The 19,412-nt window shown below is 39.2% G+C and overlaps 1 protein-coding gene across 21 annotated transcripts in view; it reads right to left on the bottom strand.

Moving 5' to 3' along the window:
- The window catches only part of Nrxn1 (neurexin 1), a 997,953-nt gene that overhangs the window by 513,468 nt on the left and 465,073 nt on the right, over window positions 1–19,412 (bottom strand). For all 21 annotated transcript variants that reach the window (XM_090336957.1, XM_090336958.1, XM_090336944.1 and 18 more), the window contains one exon: window positions 3,580–3,753. In XM_090336957.1, coding sequence (XP_090193083.1) covers window positions 3,580–3,753 — 174 coding nt within the window. The remainder of the gene's footprint in view (window positions 1–3,579; window positions 3,754–19,412) is intronic.

Below are 19,412 nucleotides of genomic sequence, written 5' to 3'. Positions count from 1 at the left end.
GCTAAGTGAGCACTCTACCACGAGGCCATGCTCTCGGTCCCTAATAGGGTTTTAAAAATAAGTCATAAAAGTAAAAATAACAAGCTCTTGGGTCTACTGATTTTCATCAGATGGCATCAGAAACAGGAAGTGATCAGTGTTTACATTTTTATTTTGTAGAAAAATAAAGTATCTCAAAGCAAACTTCCTTTGCCTCTTCCTTTCTATGATGAAAAGTCTTGAGTGGTGAGAGCCTAATGTGGGTGAGTGAGAGATTATTTTACAAATTTTTTGCTCTTTGACCTGCAAGAACTAATGATATCTTAGAGTTTTTCTTTTTAACCTCCTGTCCCTTCCTTGCTCTTCTTTCCCCTTCCTTTTATTCTTTTCCTTTCCCTTCTCCTTTTTTCTTTTCCTGTCCCTTGCCTTGCCTTCTCCTCCCCTCTCTCATGTGTTTTCCTTCCCCCTTCCTCTCTCCTTTTTCTTCTCTTCTGTTTTGTTTTCTTTTAGAAATCAATTGGAAACAGTGCTAAACTATAATAATAATAAAATGAAATCCCAGAAATTAATCCACCTATAGAGCTGAGCTGCCACACAGACTACCTGCCAAAGCTCAAGATAGATTTTTTTTAAATTATTGTTTTATTATCACAACAGCCTCCTTGCATTCAGATGCTGCAAGGGAAGGCATGCAGGTGCTTGGCAAAATACTCACCTTAAACACTGACAGGCATTTGTATAACTCAGAGCTGTGAATTTGTTTTTTCCTTTAGTTACATAATGTTCCTTTTATTTTATCACTGACTAAAATTGAGAACAAGACAAAGGACATTTATATTCAAAGATTTCTAAAATGATATGTCTAGAAAAAGAACATAAAAGTATAATGTCTGGAAACCAGACATTAGACACTAGAGAAAACTGGCTCGATGCTTAGGCTTTCAGAGTTTGGAGTCTCTACCATCTACTTATTAGTGTGCTTACCCTTATGAATATCTAAGATTAAATAAAATAGCCTATGTAAACCTCATCACCATTGTTGAGCCAATAGAATAAAAGGCAAATATTTTACAATTAGGCATAAAAGGGCTTCAGACTGGTAGGAAGCAGTCTTGGGGGTGAATGTTGTTGGTCCTTAAAATGTTATGAAAACTCACTGACATTGAGAAGGAGTTATCCTAACTTCACTGAGTGATTTTTGGTTCGCAGTCTATAATATTTTCTGCTCTTTGACCAGGAAAAGCAGGCACTGTCATCCAAAGCAGCCACATCAAAGCCTGCACCCTACAGTGCTAGAATCACTAGAAGACATGTGAAAAATATTCATTCTCAGCTGGGTGCTGATGTCTCACACCTATAATTCTAGCTACGTCAGGAGGCTGAGATCTGAAGCCAGCCCCCATAGGGAAGTCTATGAGACTCATCTCTAATTAAGCACAAAAAGGCAAGAAATTGAACTATTTCTCAAGTGGTAGAGTGCCAACCTTGAGCAAAAAAGCTGTCCAGGTCTTGCATTCAAGCTCCAGGACTGGCACAATAAACAAACAAACAAATACATCAATACATAAATAAATAGGAAAGAAAGAAAAATAACTTGTAGTACCACAATAGATATGCAGAATTAGCAGCTCTAGTGGTGATATCTGACACTTTGGATTTTAAAACATTTCAAAATGATTCCTAGTTACTCAAGAGGCTGTGTAAGTAACTAGGTTAAGATCCATTCAATGTTCACCAGCTAAAAGTAGTTAACTTTCATATTGGAATGAAAGAAAGATTCAGGGAAAGGTGAATCCAACATGATAGGATTGTGGTAAGAGTCTGAGTAAAGAGGGGATAAAAAGGGGTGAGATTATTTAAAAATGGATTGCTTAATGCTTCCTAGATAAGGTCTGAAGTGACCATCCCGCAATTTTCTGCATGAATTCAAATGTTCAGATAATAATTAAATGCCATGCTAGAACATGTATAATTAAGAACCCTAACCAAATGGTGCCCAATATGTGGTTGGAAATCAATATGAAATATTATTACTACAATTATCTTCATTAACTACATAGTAATATCATTAATGAGGAATTCATCAGTCTTTCATGAATAACTTTATCCTTTTGTATTATTTCCACACAGTTGGAATTTCATGCTTCAGTAAGGAAAAATGTATTTTCAAATTTTAAAAATTTCTAGGTTAGGTAATTGCTAAATATCAATAGCATTACTTTGCCTAGGAAGAAATGGTTCTTAATCATAAAGACTAAGAATTCAAATTGGGTCCTTTTTTTCTTCCACATGACATTTTCGTATGATTCTACAAAATGCAACAAACTATGTCCAACATTAAAAGAGAAGCCCAGACTTACTCAGAGCTAAACAATTCATGATGATAGGATTAAATTACATTTATAGAAGGAGAATTGGCTCAAATAATCTAAGGCGTTGAAGTGAAAATTAGTTAAAATGAAAGTAACAATCAAAAATTACCCCTGAAGATCTCAGTCTGAGAAAAGGCGCAAAAGACTGGAAGATACTTAAATGCATTTCTGAAGTATAGAATATTAGCCAGAGGTGATATTTGAAACCAATTTTTCCCATACAGGAAATATACTGCATACACTCTTGCTGCTCATAACCTATAAATCAAATAGTGATTTGAAAAAGGGAGACTTGAACTTTGTTCATGTTTTATAATCTATCTTTTGTAGATTCTCTTAAAACTAAGTTTAAATTGATTAAGTTACTTGAGTAAATATGGTGTTTTAGTAAAGTGGTTGGTTATCCATTTAGTGAAATAAAAGAATCGTTGGAGAAATAATTATCACATGTATTAGCTGAATTATAAAATGCAAATAAATAGTTACTTAATATGCTCATACTTGTAACCCCATTTACTTGAGAACACAAGATAAGAAGACCTTAGATCTAGATAAGCCTACACAAAATGTGGAGACCCTATTTTAATGAATAAATAGGTCTGGTGGCCCACAACTTTTATCCCATCTATGTGGGAAATGTATGTAGAAGGATCATTGTCTGAAGCTGGTCAAAATGGGAGATAATAATGACAAAATTTCTCTAATAAATATGCTGCAGTTGTGGCTCAAGTGATAGAGCTCCTGCCTAGAAGATGCAAGACCCTACATAAAATCACACTTGTAATCCTAGCTACTCGGGTTACTGAGATCTAAGGACTGCAGTTTAAAACCAGCCTGGGCAGCAATATTAGTGAGATTCTTATCTTTGATTAACTACCAAAAAGTGAGAAATGGACAATGACCAGTCCCCAGCTCCCATGTACCTGTACACACACACACACACACACACACACACACACACACACACACACACACACGGAGTATGAATCAGAAAATCTACAATTACAGCTTTTTTGTTTCTTTTACATTGCACACTAGTGCAGGCTTGAACATAATCCAGGAAACAAAGTATAGGAAATGCAAAATTTTAAAGTTGAGTTAAAATTCCTACGCCCTCTGTGCATGTTCCACTAGTTTGCAGATTTGTTTTTCCCCACTGGCTGGTGAGATGCAGTCTCATTTTGGATGGAATTAGAACGGCTTGGAGTGTGCTAGCAGGGATCTGTACCTTCACATCCTCTCTCAATCTGTCCATTGCAGAAAAGAGCATCAGAAATGAGATCCGGAAGCCGTCCATTTAAATCGACAGATGCCAGGCAGCCCTGAAAACCTTCCTTGGCATGGACAAGTTTTGGCAGGGATTTGTATGTCTCTTTGGCCACTCCTCCTATGTACAGGTCACCTGTGGGAAAAACCACAGTCTTGGTCACAAAAGCAACAAATCGTTTACTGTAAACACACAATAGGACAAAGCAAATGTAGTGGCTGCATAAAATAAATGAATGAGACAGTGCATTTACCACCTCCTATGTGCCTGAAAGTGTAAAAGAATACAAGGGTTGGATAATACCCAAGGATTAATGGAGAGTTTTGGAATGTGCTTTGAGGAGAATGTGAACATTTGGTGATCACACCATCTGGTGTGAGCAGGTGGCTCAGATGGGCTGTGGGAACGCACCCCATCACTGAACCCCAAATACTCTTAGGCACTAGCTCTGTGATCATGAATGCGCTTGTTTTCTAAATGAGAGCAGTAAAACTTATTGCATAAGATGGCTGTGAGGATTTAATGAGTTAACATATAGGAAACACCCTACCAGAGAGAAATGGCAGTAGATGTTCAATCAATAGACATTCTTGTTAAATTTGCTTTCTGTCTTGAGGTCTCTGGGTCTCTCAACCACTTCAAGTTCTCTCTAGGTTACAATTACCTTCTAGATTATGTTTAAGTCCATCGTGTTCCCTAACTGATCCCATAGTAATGTGAATATTATTTACTATTTCATACTTCTCCATGTTTTGATACTTTTCTTTGTTAAAAATACCACTTTCCACTCTTATGTGCCACACCAAGGTTTGTTAACAAGTTATTGATTTCTTTTTCCATTTTCATTGCAGCTTCTAATGGAGTATTTTGCTCAGATTTGTCTCCAGATTTTGAATTCTCCACCTTTATTTCAAAAGATAGGGTGCAGTATGGCATTGATGGCTTGTGCCTGTCTAGCTATTCAGGATGCTGAGATCGGGTATAGAGGTATGAAGACAGGACAGACAGGAACTCATGACAATCTTATCCCTATTAACCTATCAAAAATTGGGAAGTGGAGCTATCAAGTTGTAGAACACCAGCAAAATCTTGGTACAAACAAACTAGGAGACAGCATGGAGGTTTAGCATACTCTCTAGGAGAACAAGAGCAAGAATGAGAGTGAAAGTCAGAGAGAGAGAGAGAGAGAGAGAGACAGACAGACAGACAGACAGACAGACAGACAGAGACAGAGAGACAGACAGAGACAGAGAGAGGAGAGAGAAAGGATGAAATCAATATTTGATTCTGTGTGTTTTTCTAGTGCAGATTATTCACTGTATCCAAATGGCATTTAGAAAATACAATTATTTAACTCTAGTAAACCATCAATGCAGCATTCCATAGTACATTGCTCTGGTCTGCAAGTTTACTCTCCCACCCCAGAATCAAGAAATTGGTTGCCTTAAGCTACAAAGTAAAGTTATTTTATATTGATGGGCATTGATCCCATAGAATTTGTACGGGAAGTACTGGACATTTTTACTTCCTCCATTTTTTGAATAAGATTTATTGACTAGTGGCCATTACACTTACTAATAAATGGTAGTATGTTTTTATATAAGCTATAAAGAATATTATGCTTTTTATAAAAGATTGTATGTTTTATCTGAGATAAGAATATTTTTTGTATTTGGTTAGTTGAAATTGGATAGAGAAGGGGAGAAAACAAGATGAGGGGTGGGGGTGGGGGGGGAGGGAAATGGGGACTAAGACATGTGAAAGGGTATCAATATATAGGAAACAATGCACCATCTATCTGGCAAATAACATGTAACCCTGCTATTAATTACAATAAAAATATATGAAAAAAAAGAATAGTAACAGTGATATTCACAAGACAATATGTTGGAAGTGTACTCTACAACTTGGGAGGGAGGGAAGGTGTAACAATGTTCAAGGAATGTACTCACTGCCTACAAATATAAATGTAACCCCTCCATATATCACTCTGATAATAAAATTTAAGAAAAGAATAATAACAAAGAAAAAGAAAAGTTAGAATTGCTTAAATATTTTGAATTGATATGTTATGTGTATGTTTTCATATATGTATAATTTACTTATATTTTAATTAGCTATAATTTATTTATTAATTTTATATTATTAATTTTATACATTTATTTTTATTTTTATGAATATACATTAGTTTGAAATGTAGGTATAAATTTGAATAAGTAGGGAGAGGAGATACAAACTTAATGTATAATATAAATTTTACTTTATGTGGTACATATTTATAAGTACTTAGATATTTTGTTTGATTAAAAATAACTTGGAAAAAAATTTAAAAAGAATATTTTTTGAAATATTTTTCTCCGTATTTCTGTTCTCTTTCATCTTTCTTTTCATTTAAATTTCAGGTCATTATATTTTAGTTGCTTCCAAAAGGGCATGAGTCATAACTCAAAGATATAAACTTAGCTTTCTGTATTTGAGTCTTAGAAGCCTTGACTCTTCTAGGAACAAAATAGAATATAGCATGAGGTGAGTAGAACTTTCTGAAATCATATTTGGGGCAGCAGAAGAAAATTTAGAGACATTATCACACCAAACAGTTATTGGTGGATGCTTAAAAGAAGGTTCAAGTTTCGAATGCAAGGGTTGGGCATTGGTGGGTAGAAAAAAAACTCACAGGCAGGTTAGGAGAATGATGTCAACTGTGTGTTTTTCCGGAGGAGATCCCACAGCAGCAAGGAGATGCTTAAGAAATGGACACATGGCAGATGAATCTATGATGGTAACCTAAGAAAACTGCTCTGAACTTTTATCCTCCTTGTGGTATGGGAGTAAAAGAATAAAAATTCTCTGATGGTCTAGTGTAATAGGGAATATCTGACCAGATAGAGTCTTGTACATAAGAGCAAAAAGCCTGGGTTACAATTCAGGGGAACCCCTCAGACTTGTGACCACGGAATAGTCAAGACTCCGTTCCACTCTGTGTCTCTTTCTGCCTTTCCTTCCTAAAAGACAAGTACTATGTAAGTCTTTGCTTCTCAGCTGAAATATTTTAGATATAAATTAAAGGAAACTAGAGAGATTATATTTTCACCAGCTCCAACAATCACAGCTCACATAGAAAGCAAGTCAAATTATAGAAAGTTAGAGTACATTAACTGTCTTGTATATGAGAGAATGTTGGCTGAGTTTACACTTTTATACACTGAATATCAATGCAAGGACATGCTCCTTGTCTTCATTTGTTGAACCAAATTAATTAGTAAATCTAGGTCTACTAAATGCAGCATTAGACTATGGTATGAAATTGAAGGAAGAATTCTAGACACTGTTTTTAGCCAGCAAATGTAGAATTTAATACTGAAAGCTAAAGATAACCAATCTTCTTACTGATTGCATTTTCCTAAAGGAAAAAGATTTTAATTGTTTTGTATTCTTCAATAATGATTTTTGCTGGGTTCTAAGAATAGTGAACAGCTAATAAATACTGTCAGCTATCAATTTGATTGAGCTCATGGCAGAAAAAAATACAAGAAAATAATGTAAGGCATCATATAGACAGAGAGAGCTATTGTATAATGTACTTCCTTCCACGCCTTCCCTACTGTCTTCCTGTTTACCTATTAGCAAACTTAATCACTAGACTTTTTAGAGCTTATTAAAGACAAGAAATAATCTTCCTCTGTATCATTAAAGAGCAGAACACATCAATGTAAGTAGTTCAGGATGTGAGCTTTAGGGATATCAGGGTGGAAGAGTTTGGCTTTATAAGTAAGGGAGATATTTTCATTTTCATTATTGAAGCTGCACTTAGCACCCTAATGTTAGTACTGTCTTTATAAACTTTTCATAGAGCAGACAGCGGTCTCCGGTCCCGTGGTGGGCTTCCAGAGCAGGAGAACAAAGGAAACTCTTAAGTGGACTTAGCCCTGGGTACCATTACCACCTCATCAAAAATGCAGCTTCTCCTTTTGATCCTAGGAGTGATGGAAGGAAAATGACTCATTAGCAACAATGGACCCTCTCAGATGAGGACTTATGCAGAAGAATGAGGATTTACTTTTTCCTGACCCTGCATGTATATATGAGATCCCAGATGGACACCCATTAAAAACCAAGCTCCCTGTAGAGTTGAATCTAGCCCATTACTCCTTTTCTAAAGATTGTGGTCTGAAAAGTACCGCTATCTTTTAGGTAGGCTATATATACAACTGATAAGGGAAAAGTAGAGTGGGGTAATTTTAAGCAGAAGATGTAGAAAGATGTATAATTTAGCCAAGGTTATAATTTTTAAGTATCTTATATACTAATCATAATTGTGTATCTAGAGCCATATATATATATATATATCATATGCATCCCCAGCATCATTGGCAAATTGTTGCAGATGATATCACCTGGCCTTTTTTCCCAGCTGTTGAGCACTAATGCGTGCAGAACTAGATACATGTTATTTAGTTCTATTAGGTTACAAACTCTGGTACGTCTATCAATGATTGCCTCAGTTGTGGGCTTGTTTAATTACACAACTTTTGTGAGAGTCAGATTCTTCATCTTTGAGATGGAGTCAATAATGTTGACACCATGAGGATTATAAAGAGCATTTTTAACGCAGTCGATGTGTACCATGAACTCAGCAAATAACTAACACTGGGACAGCTGTGTTAATATATCTGCTAAGAGTTACATTTTCATCATGTGGATCCTGTGCTGAGAGCACTGAGAAATTCAGAAGAATGAGAAGTTTGATTTGTCCCACTGTTTCTTGTGCAACTGTAGAGCTAGTATGTGGAATTTACAAATCTTTTATGGGTTTTCTAAATTTGATTTGATTGATTCACTTCGCAATCACTTTTGTGCTTTGAAATGTGACCAATATTATACTGTCAGTAGCCCAAGAGGCTCCTCTGACATAGATAATTTGAAACCCAGCACCACTAAGCCTGGTAAGAAAAGCAGGAAAGCTTATTCTTCAGTGTCTGCTAGTTTAATACAAACATATAAAGATATTTCATTAAAAAAACAAGGTCTATGTATGAAGCCTAGGGCCAGTTTGTAGACTCAAGCTAACAGTGTCCCAAAAATCAGAGAAATAAAAGGGTTTATGAACTTGCTTTGTGAAGGGGTAATAAGATTGAAGAGTTGAGATCAAGGAAGTGATGGTAATTTGTAATAACTTGAACATGGAGCTCAGAACAGACATTTCATGACACAAAATAAACTGAACACAAGAGATGGAAGATTAGAATGGTTTGGAAGAGAACATTCAGCTGTTTAATAAATAATGCTAGATAAATAAAGTCCAATGAAGATGTTCTAATAAAAAAAAATAAAACCAATCAACAAAACATGACAGAACTTCTAACTACTGACCTGGAAAAATACTGAGAAGTCCAAAGATAGAAGCCAGGAAGATGGCATATTAGGAAAAGTGCAGGAGGAGGATGAGCTTGTAATCTAACAATAAAGGTGCAATTTGAAGAAGAGTATACTGTGACAGATCCTACTCAGTCCAATCTGAAGAACGGAGACGGAGGCTAAGGGGCACCCTTTGGGACACATCAACACAAGCAGATAAATTAAGTATTGGAAGAGCCTTTTTCTCTTACAAGAGGGAGTACAAGACAATTAGAGCAGACTCTCAGCTCTGCAGTGCAGTAGCAGAATGAAAGTGTCAAGATATAATTAGTTCCTTGACTCATCTTTCCTGTTTATTCATATGTGCATTTTGTATGCCTCTTAAACATCTCACTTTTGTTTTAATTAAAAAAAGAGCACACATAAAAAGGACAACTGCTTTGTAGTTCTGGATAGCTAAGACTCTGGGGAAACTTCTGGAGTCTCTAAAGAATACCTGATAGTGTCATTCTGTGGAGGGAGGGAAATGAAATCATACCCTCTGATGTATCCCCCATCCTTTCTTTTAGAAAGGGCAATGCTAGATGCTTCACTCCAAGAGAGTTATGGCTTAAACAGAAACATTTGGGCAACTAGAACTTTTCTGTCTGATCTTGTTGGGATCGGTTGGTAGAAGGGAATCTATCTGCTTAGGGTAGCTTTTGAGCATAATGTAGAACAAGGGAGTCTTCTTTTTCCTCAGGAAACAGTCTCATTCTCAAATATGTACCATGGCCTTTCCTATGAAGAAACATTTTCAGATTGGATCTCATCTGGATACATTAATATAAACCTCTTTCTATACATGGCATGCCCTATTAGACAGGAGAATATCATATGCAATTTTTGGAAAACAAACACTTATTCACTTAATATATTTCCGGAAGAAAAAAACCCACCTTGCTCTTTCTTTTGACTATTTAAATAGATGATATTAAATTACTGACAGCCAAAATAAGGGAAGCAGTTATTTCCCTAACATGCTTCCATTGACCATCTTTCTGTGGCTCCTGTTAGCCTCACAATGAGAGTCATACATTTACTTGGCTATAGAACACCCCAGTCAGTTGTGATACTCAGTCCCAGTGGTTTGGTCATGACTTTCTCTACCTCCTCCTGATTTGCAGGGGCTTCAGGCCATGTAGCCTTTCAGCATCTACCAAGGACTACTAGGATTCGATTTTTTTCCTTTAATTAAACTACCAATATCGGGTGTTCTTGATGTTAGACTAAATCCTCCTATCCATCAGCACATTGTTTCAGTTAACATGAAGTAAACACAAATGAACGGGTAAAACGGTACAATTCAAAAACAGAGACAATTGAATTTAAGCATGTAAAAGAAGCATGTTAGATCACTTCACAGCTTTAAGTCCATTGGTCTCACTCAGGAATTGCCATGATCAAAAGCAAAGATGAAAGCACTGACTTTATCATTCTAGTAACTGACTATGGTTTAATACCACAAACCTTAACCAGCACCACATAGATTGTTTTACTGGGTTTTTCATACCAGGTGAGAAAAGCTGATCCTAGATACAAGACGTTAATGGTTCACCAACTACATGGCTGAAGATAGGTTATCCTGAACACATATGCTGCTCTGTCTCACGAAAACAATGCCACACTGTTCCAGAGTCAGGTTGATGGTCGAATGACATGAACTACAGTCATTTCTACTTCATCTACACTGCACACCCTAAGTAGCCAATTGGACCACTGCTTAGTAACATTATTTACAAGATACAGGGTATTTTCAAGAGTTGAGACGAGTTGAAGGAAATAACATGAATCTGTATTAACAAGAGTTAATGCCAGCAAGTGAATTGATTTCTAGGATCATAAGAGATTACTCCTGTAAGTTGAGTCAGATCTTGGGAGGCAAAAATTATTTTACTTCTATAATAATAAATATTGGGCATCCAAATTCTTGAGAAGCGGGTGAAATTCTTATGACAGACACCTGAATTTTATTTTTCAGATATAGAAGCTACTTTTCAATTGCTTCTCACAAGAATTAAATTAGAAACTTGCATGCATCAATAGACCCAGAGAGTTCTATTACGTAAGTATGACAGGTACATGGTAAGGGGAAGGGAAATTCAAAAACAACTGCAGGCACACATACACATATTTTATAGTATGCCTTTGAGAGTTAATTTTTTTTCTGTTGTTATTTTTATGGACAGAATAAAGAATGTTCTCCATTGTGAATTTTTATCTCTTGTTGGAAGTTCGAAGTATAATGGCCTAAAGAAGGATTTTCTATTTGTTTCTTTGTAAAAAATAAACCAATAATATTCTAAAATATACAATATAAAGACATATTTTGTTTGTGTGTTGGGCTAACAGACTGTGAGAAGAACCCGGTGGGGATGCTAAGTGAGAAATAATAAAATGAAATCGCTATGGGTGTGTGTGTGTGTGTGTATGTGTGTGGCAATCTATCTTCTTTTAAATCTACTATGGGCTGGTGACACAGTGGCAGATGGGGTGTGAATTCGGGCATGTAAATTCATGCCAGGCCCGCTTCGTCTTATAACTATAAATTTTCAAATTCACCATTGGGTGAACACTAGATACAATATTTTATTTTTATTTTTTCTCTCTTATTTTTTTCCTATCCCATGACCAACAGCTTAGCAACCTGTGACTCCCTCCATGGCAAACAATCCTGACACTATTTGGTATTTCATTTTCCTTTAACAGTATGGTATTCTCTGTGACTGAGGGTGAGTTTGCAGAGATTATAAACACCACACATATTGTTCTAGCCCTCGTGAGTATAAGAACATTCTTGTGACATTTCATTTTCCATTGTTTCTCACAGCAATATGTAACAAGTGTGTTAGCATTGTCCAAACCTGAAGTGTGGACAAAGCATCTTAAAATGCAAGCTAGTAAGCTGCCTACCCAAGACAATATGACCAATAGAGCCAGGTTGGCATCTAAGACTTTCAGCCCTCAAGTAAATTTTCCTCCATGTTTTCCCCTATTTTCACTAAATTTATTCTCAAATACAGGAATAAAAAAAGTAGCAACCATTTGTAAGTAGGAAGTAGTAATAGCACTTATGAAAACCTGTTATCTTTCCTGAAATTTCTGTATCTCTATATAATGAATGATAATTGGAATATGTGTATCTTTTTTTCAGTGGTGAGAAGTGAAATTTTTAGGATTATCTACATATTAGTAATGTACAAGTTTGAATCTTAGGTTTCTTTTTTTTAATTTATTTTTTCTTGCCAGTCTTGGGCTTGAGCTCAGTGCCTGAGGGCTGTCCTTGGACTTTCTCAAGGCTAGAGCTCTACCACTTGAGCCTCAGAACCACTTCTGGCTTTTTTCTATGTATGTGGTACTGAGGAATCGAACCCGGGTCTTTGTGAATGCTAGGCAAGCACTCTACCACTAGGCTAAACTCCCGGCCCCCTGAATCTTAGGTTTTTATGGAAGAGAAACCATTTCACTCATCTTAGATAGTCTTAGATAGTAATCAGAACCAGATAGTAATATTTAAGTCACAATATAGATATGGCTTCGGATTTGTCTGTGATGTGTGTGATGTAATCGACTTAGCTCTGGTGGCACACATTCTTAACCCTAACTACTCAGGAGGTAGGAAAAATGGTAGAAAAATGAGGGGGGGGTAACGATTGACTCACTACCTTATGTACTATAACCCCCCTGAATATCACCTTGACAAGATAGTTAAATTTAAAAAGTAATGGAAACCATGTCTGAGACTTTTTTTAAATTTACTTTAACTTATGTGGTGTTGTTTTTGTTTTGTGTTGTGTTGAGACATCATCTTGCTATGGTGCCCAGGCTGGCTTTGAACATGATTCACTCATTTCAGTATCCCAAGTGTTAGGCTCTAGGCATGTACCATAACACTTAGTTTATAAGAATGTTTTTGAAGGAGTCCTTACTGTTCAGGGAGCTAGCATTCACTGACCTCCACAAAGAAGCCCTGAGAAGAGAGACAGCTTCTAGGTAGTCTCCTGCCTAGCAGACTTTTCTTTCCCTTCATTTATAGAATGTGGAACTGGTGATTTGTGTGCTGAGGACATGTGGAAGTTTGGGGACCATGGAAGAGAGATAGGAGCCCTGAGGATGTATGGGATCTGAATGATCATAAAGAGAACTGGAATGCCATCCTCTGACTCTCAGAAGGCTAGCAGTGGCCTGAGGAGAAAAAATCAATCGCTCCTAGCATTACAGAGACCCAAGATTCTACCCTAAGTGTGAGTTAATCAGTCCAAACTTCCTTGGACCTTGGAGTTAGATAAAGGACTATACAAATTGTGGTTGTTTGCTGCTTGCCTCTGCTTCCTAAGATAAGGAAGTCACCCATTTTAGGATTGTCTTACATGCTGATATCTGTAACTCCAGACAGATTGCTATCTTAAGGTCTGCATTTACTCCACTGTCCCCAGCTCAATAAAGGCTCTGTTAATGGATCTTGGGCATGTGTTGCTAGCTAGAGGCAAGGTCCCTGGTGCTCCCAGACAAGGTTCACTGTTTGGTTTCCGTGACTGCTTTGCTCCTGGTTGCAGTGAGTTAAGGCGTCTATGGCCATTTGCAGTAAGGATGGGCTGCAATTCCACAGCTGAAGTTAAAACAAAAACAAAACTTAGCAAAGCAAAATAACAACAACAAAAAGAAAAACTCATGGAAAAGGGAGCAGCAGTAACTGACAGGGGTTAAGGTTGGAAGATGCATCCGGATAGCACTGGGATAACACAGGATAAACCCACAGTAGGAAAAAAGAAAAAAGAGAGCTTCACAGATCTTCAGACCAGTGGCAAGGTGTCCACAGATAGCCTTAGTCATGAATTCACAGGAGGGCAACAGGAAGAAGGGGAGAAACCCAAAGTTGCCCCTTCTTCTACAGTGACTGGCCAAGGAAGAACACAGCTTCAGTTCTGAATTTTGATGAATGCTTAACATTGGTCCTTTGTATCACCTTGAAAGAAGATCCATTTTTTTTTTATAATGGAAAGTAATTACACACTTTCTTCAAAATGAACTTTTTATAGATCATCTAGGAAAGTAATTGGATTAAAGACCTCAATATAGGATCTTTTAAAATTATGGCTTAATAAAAAACATAATTCACTGGGCATGGTGGCTCATACTTCTAATCCTAACTACTCAGGAGGCTGAGATCTGAGGATCAAGGATCAAAGTCATCCCAGGCACAAAAGGATCTGAGATTCTTATCTCCAGTTAACCTCTAGAAAATGGGAAGTGGGGCTTGGCTCAAGGGTAGGGTGGTAGCCTTGAGCTGAAGAGCTCAGGGACAGCACCCAGGCCTAGTTCAATCCCCATGACCCACAAAAGCAAAAACATTCTGTGGCTTTATTATGCTAAAATAACAGGACTTACTCCACATAATACACATAACACTTTCAGAGATAAGTCTTTAACATAGGCACTTGGTAACTGACAACATTGATGAAATTGTAATGATAAAGGTAATTTATTGTATCTTTGAACAGAGAATAAAGGTGGATCTGAGTTAATTGAAGTGAGATCATGTTGGTTTTTCTCTTATTTTAGTCAGAGAAAAATTAAATTGCTGCATTTTGCAGTGACCCATTTACATGGCATCTCAGATTAGCCTATATAACAAGAATGCTGTCATGGAAAAAAAAAATAAAGAGGTTGATTCGAGAGCTAGGCCCTCCAATGAAGATATTCATTTTTTTCATTCTGTTCCTATGTATGATTCATACCTACATGACCGCAAAATGTAGATAATTATGAAACAGATCTGCAAGTTTCTGGAAAAAAAATCGATGGAACCATGCCTGTTAAATTGATAAATCACAAAGTGGTATAAAAATAACACAGGAATACTGAAACTTCAGTGTGTGAAGTCTTTTTTTTTCCGAAATAGTTCTAGAACTCCCAGGAAGATGTAAGGGTTGTCTGGATTGAGAAAGAGAGGATAGAGAGTAGGGAGTGGGAAAGGAAGAAAAACAAGGCACCATTTTTAGGGATGTAGACTGATGCTGTACTAGTATTCTCTAGGAACCCTAGGCCCTCCAGATGGGCTTTCTCCTTTTACTGTAGACAAGGGAAGTTGTCACCTCCTGACATACACATCTGAGTGTTATGAGTTCTTCAAATAATACACTGTTGGTGTACTAAATTAAATAAATTAAATGGAGTCATGTGTAAACATAATCATTCATAGGCTATGATAAACCCTCAGAAATTGTTAATCTAGTTATGTGCATTGAACATGACTATCAGTGTTGTATAATATTTACTCTGCTGTCTCATGGGCTTTTCTATCCTGTGCACTGTTGCTGTATGGCAGCAGGTCCATCCTGCCTCACCCCCAGCCACAAAACGTTTTATTCATGTAAGCATTAATAAGTGTGCCATCCAAATATTTCAGTGACATATACTACACAGTTGATCATCACTTTCATGAGTTTCGGCTTTGTCCTTGGCCCTCAACCATGGATCCGGAGCTCAGCCAACCTCTCCCCTTGATTTCCCACAGATGAGATCCATTGATGGCTCTATAACTGTTCTATGGGAACTTATCTCTTGCTCCCTCATCACAGTCACAGGAGGACAGCAGTCTCAATTAACAGCCATCACTGAGTAATTCACACTGGGACCCTAAATTCAAGGGAGTCCTTTTGGGGATATTTGTATTAATTTCTGGGCAGGGCTTAAACAGTGAGGTCTGTAGAGGTCATGTGGAAAGCCACTGTGGAAAGCAAACAAGAAGAAGAATGAGGAACCACTTCTCTTTGAGAAGCTCAGACTCTGAGCAGAGGCCCCGAGGGACAGCAATACTACTGTGACCAACAGCTTTGTTGAATATGTTTTTAATTTTCTGTTTACTGTCACTCGGGTTCCTTGATCACACTCTGTGACACTTCTACATGGTCCCATCTGGGTCCGTCCTCCAAAAACAGCCAGAATAAGTTTATGCTTTATGTATTCCTGATAGCTTTATCTAATTTTTCACTTCAGACAAGAGAAAGTATGAGGAAACCTCAGAAACCACAAACGCGAATGGTTCTCAAATGAGAGAGATGTCGTCAACCTTGTTTTGCCAGATGACATAGCTGCTTCTTCGCCTTTCAAGGGGTGAGATTATAGAGGTGAACCACTGACTCTGCCAATGCTACCATTTTGAATCAGCACACCAGGACGTGATAAACTGGCACCATCCTGAAGACACTTAACACTTGGATTCAGCTTTCCAGGAGCCACTTTGCTGTGGGACTACAAAAAGAGCTAGGAGTAGAGCTTTAGCTCAGGTGGTAGAGTGCTAGCCTTGAATACAAAAGCTCAGGGACAGTGCGCAGGATAAATAAGTAAACAACCAATCAAACAGAAGCCCCACCAGATGCAAGATCTGACATGGAGTTCCAAGCAAACCAGCTTCCATTCTGTGCCTAAACTCACCATAGATGGGAGTACTAACTAGATGCCTAACTGTGTAGACAAACTAGCCTGAGCTCATTTCTCTCATGAGGGAGAGGAATTGGCTAGAACAGTGAGTCTCCAAAACGCTTCTTGCTCCATGTTCCTGTGGTTTCCATAGAAGCTGAGAAAATAGCAAATTGAGAAGGGAGAAGAAAATGGCAGAAAGGAAGAAATGATAGAAAGGCAGAAAGAACATAAACTCTGTTACGACAGGGTAAGCTTGTTCAAGGATTACAGGGAAACAGAGGAAAGACTATGCAGCCGATGGTTAGACAGCAAGTCTCAGATAATTGTTCCATTGATGGGAGTGATGTCTTACAGGGATGGAGGAGGTGAGAGTGGATTCAAACAAACTGACAAGAGCTTTAGAGGAAGAAAATAGCTTAGGACTGATTTCTGCAAAGCCTGGGAATTCAATGGAAATGTCAACCGAGAAACAATGGTTTCGTGTCTCTAATTGAATTTAAAGTAACTGCTCTGCAATTCTTGTGTGGGAAAAGGAGTAACAGAACTGTCAAGTATTACTATGACAAACTCAGGGCCTTATCGCCTTTATTCTGTGATAGGGTTATTGTCTCCAACATTGCCCTTTCCTCTTCCCTCAGCCTCTGCCCATTCTCTGCACTGAAGTCCATGTCAAATTTTAGATTTATTTTTCAGGGCTTCTCACATGAAGTAATCTATCACAGAGCCCCGCCCCCATTCTGGCAAAGAATCATACAGCATCCTGTAAACTTCACTGACTTGTTTAAAATCATCTCATGTCCTCCTGTCTATTTTCTTGCAGGGCATTTAGGGTCCTTCTGAAGAAGCAAAAATGGCCCTGCTTCTTTCCGAGAAGCTATAGAAGGATTCTTTTTCAGGAGGTTTTTCACTTTAGATCATTAAAATCAACCTGTGTATATACAGTCAACTGGAATAAAAAAGTGAGTCTGTCCCCAACAACAGAACAAAAACCTGCCAAGTTATTTTCCAGAGAAGGTGATGACTTCTTTAAGCACTGTGTTAAATCTTCTTTTTTGAGAAATCTGAAAGTCAGATGAAGCAGAAAGTGGGCAGATATGGAAGAACACCCAGGGACAAATGCAATAGGTAGAAATCACCCCATGGGAAAGAAACAAAGAGTAGAGAACTCAGGAAGCCAATAGAAGTTATTAGAAGGGAGGCCAGCAGACAGAAAAGAGAGGACTTCAAGGGTTTTATAAAGGTGAGGGAATGGGGAGAAGGAAGATGGCGCCCAGACAATAGGGACGCTACCTAGCTTTCTCTGACAAAAAGAGAGAACCAGGGAGTCCCACGAGCCAACTATCTAAAGAAATCCACAACAACAAACTCAAAAAGCAACGGAGAAGGACTCAAACCAGAAAAGAAATCCAGATAAAGCTCACATCCAACTTTCTCAAAGAATTCGGAACATGAGGACCCCTCCCCCACCTCTCGCCCAAAGCTGTGGAAAGCCGCACCGGATCAAGCCGCAAACAGCGGCTTGAGCGGGCACCGACTCCACGCGGGGAAAGCGGGGGTGGGCACCGGCTCTAACCCACGAAAAGTGGCGGCAGTGGAGGGCACCAGGCTGGGAGCCCAACGGCTGTAGAAACCAGCACAGAACCGGGCCAGGGAACGGCGGAAGCAGCGGAACCCAGACGCGGAACCAGAACAGCAAGCGGCGGAACCCAGACACAGAACACAGGCGGCAGCGGGGACCCGAGGGGAGTGAAAGACTCCCCACCACCGAGGAGCTCCCGCAGACGGACGCAGAGGCGTGAGTAATACAGCGCATCCCCAAACACATCGGGAAAGCGGAGCGGGTGCCAAGCAATAGAACTTAACTCGGACCCCAACACCCCACCCGAGAAAGACTGGCGGGAGCAGGGGGGCAAGGAATTTAGAATCCTGTCCCTCCCCTCAACAGCCCCCTCCCTCAGGCCATTGACTGGAGATTGACAGGCGGGCTACCCATAAGTCCCAGCACCCCACCAAGGGAGGCGGGGCTGCCCCAACTCCCACCCGCCCAATGGGCTCAACCCCCAGCCCTCTGACTGGAGACTGAGGAGTGGGCGGACCCTAAGACTCAGCACCCCACCAGGGGAGGCGGAGCTGTCCCAGCTCCCACCCGCCCACCAGGCTCCTCACCCAGGCCACTGGATCTGGAGAGTGGAGCGCTTTGGGACCCTGCCTTACAACAGTGGGTAGGGGGTGCGGGTAAATAGGAGCCAGAATCTGCCCCCCCTCAATTCTCGAGCGGGGCATCCTCCAGCTGGGAATCCTGAGCAAGACACCACCGAGGGCCCCCCCCACAGTCACAGACTCTGACAAAGCAGTGGAAACACAGCAGGGATCTGAAGGGCCAACCAGCAGCCAAGCTCCCCTTCTGAGAACCAAAAAGGCACGGCTCCGCCCTTGGAGCCCACGTCCCCAGCTGGGTCCCGCCCCTGGGAACAGAGGGGCCTCCTGCTGGTCCTGCTGAGAGGTCCTGAAACTCTCAATCCCCACGCCCTTGGCTTGGGGCAGCCCCTGGAAGCAGCACAGGAAAACGTCCGCCAACCACACTCAGACTGAAGCTCGCAGATCCATCCCATGGTCCACTGTGAGGCCACTGGTTGGGCTAAGAGCTAGTCGTGCAGCAACACATAAGTTTTATTCTAATACTTTCCAAACATTGTACTCAAATACTCTACCTACTTACCCCCTGACCTCTCTCATTCTATTTCTCTATCTCTGGACCTCTGCTCCTATTTCAACCCTTATACTGCATGGATCTACACTTGATGGCTGTTGAGCAACATGGTATATCTAGGTGTTTAATCATTTTCTAGGCTCAGAGGGACTTAAAGACAATAGAGATTGGATTGAGAGGCTTATTGTTTTGGATATAAATCGCTTATCAGTGAATAATTAGACTAGTCCCTAACTGCACAAAAAGAAAGAGTGATAACACCAAT

The sequence above is a fragment of the Megascapheus bottae genome, chromosome 7, assembly GCF_031878675.1.
Source record: "Megascapheus bottae isolate mThoBot1 chromosome 7, mThoBot2.hap1, whole genome shotgun sequence".
Taxonomy (NCBI): domain Eukaryota; kingdom Metazoa; phylum Chordata; class Mammalia; order Rodentia; family Geomyidae; genus Megascapheus; species Megascapheus bottae.
This window is presented reverse-complemented; position numbering and strand designations above follow the sequence as displayed.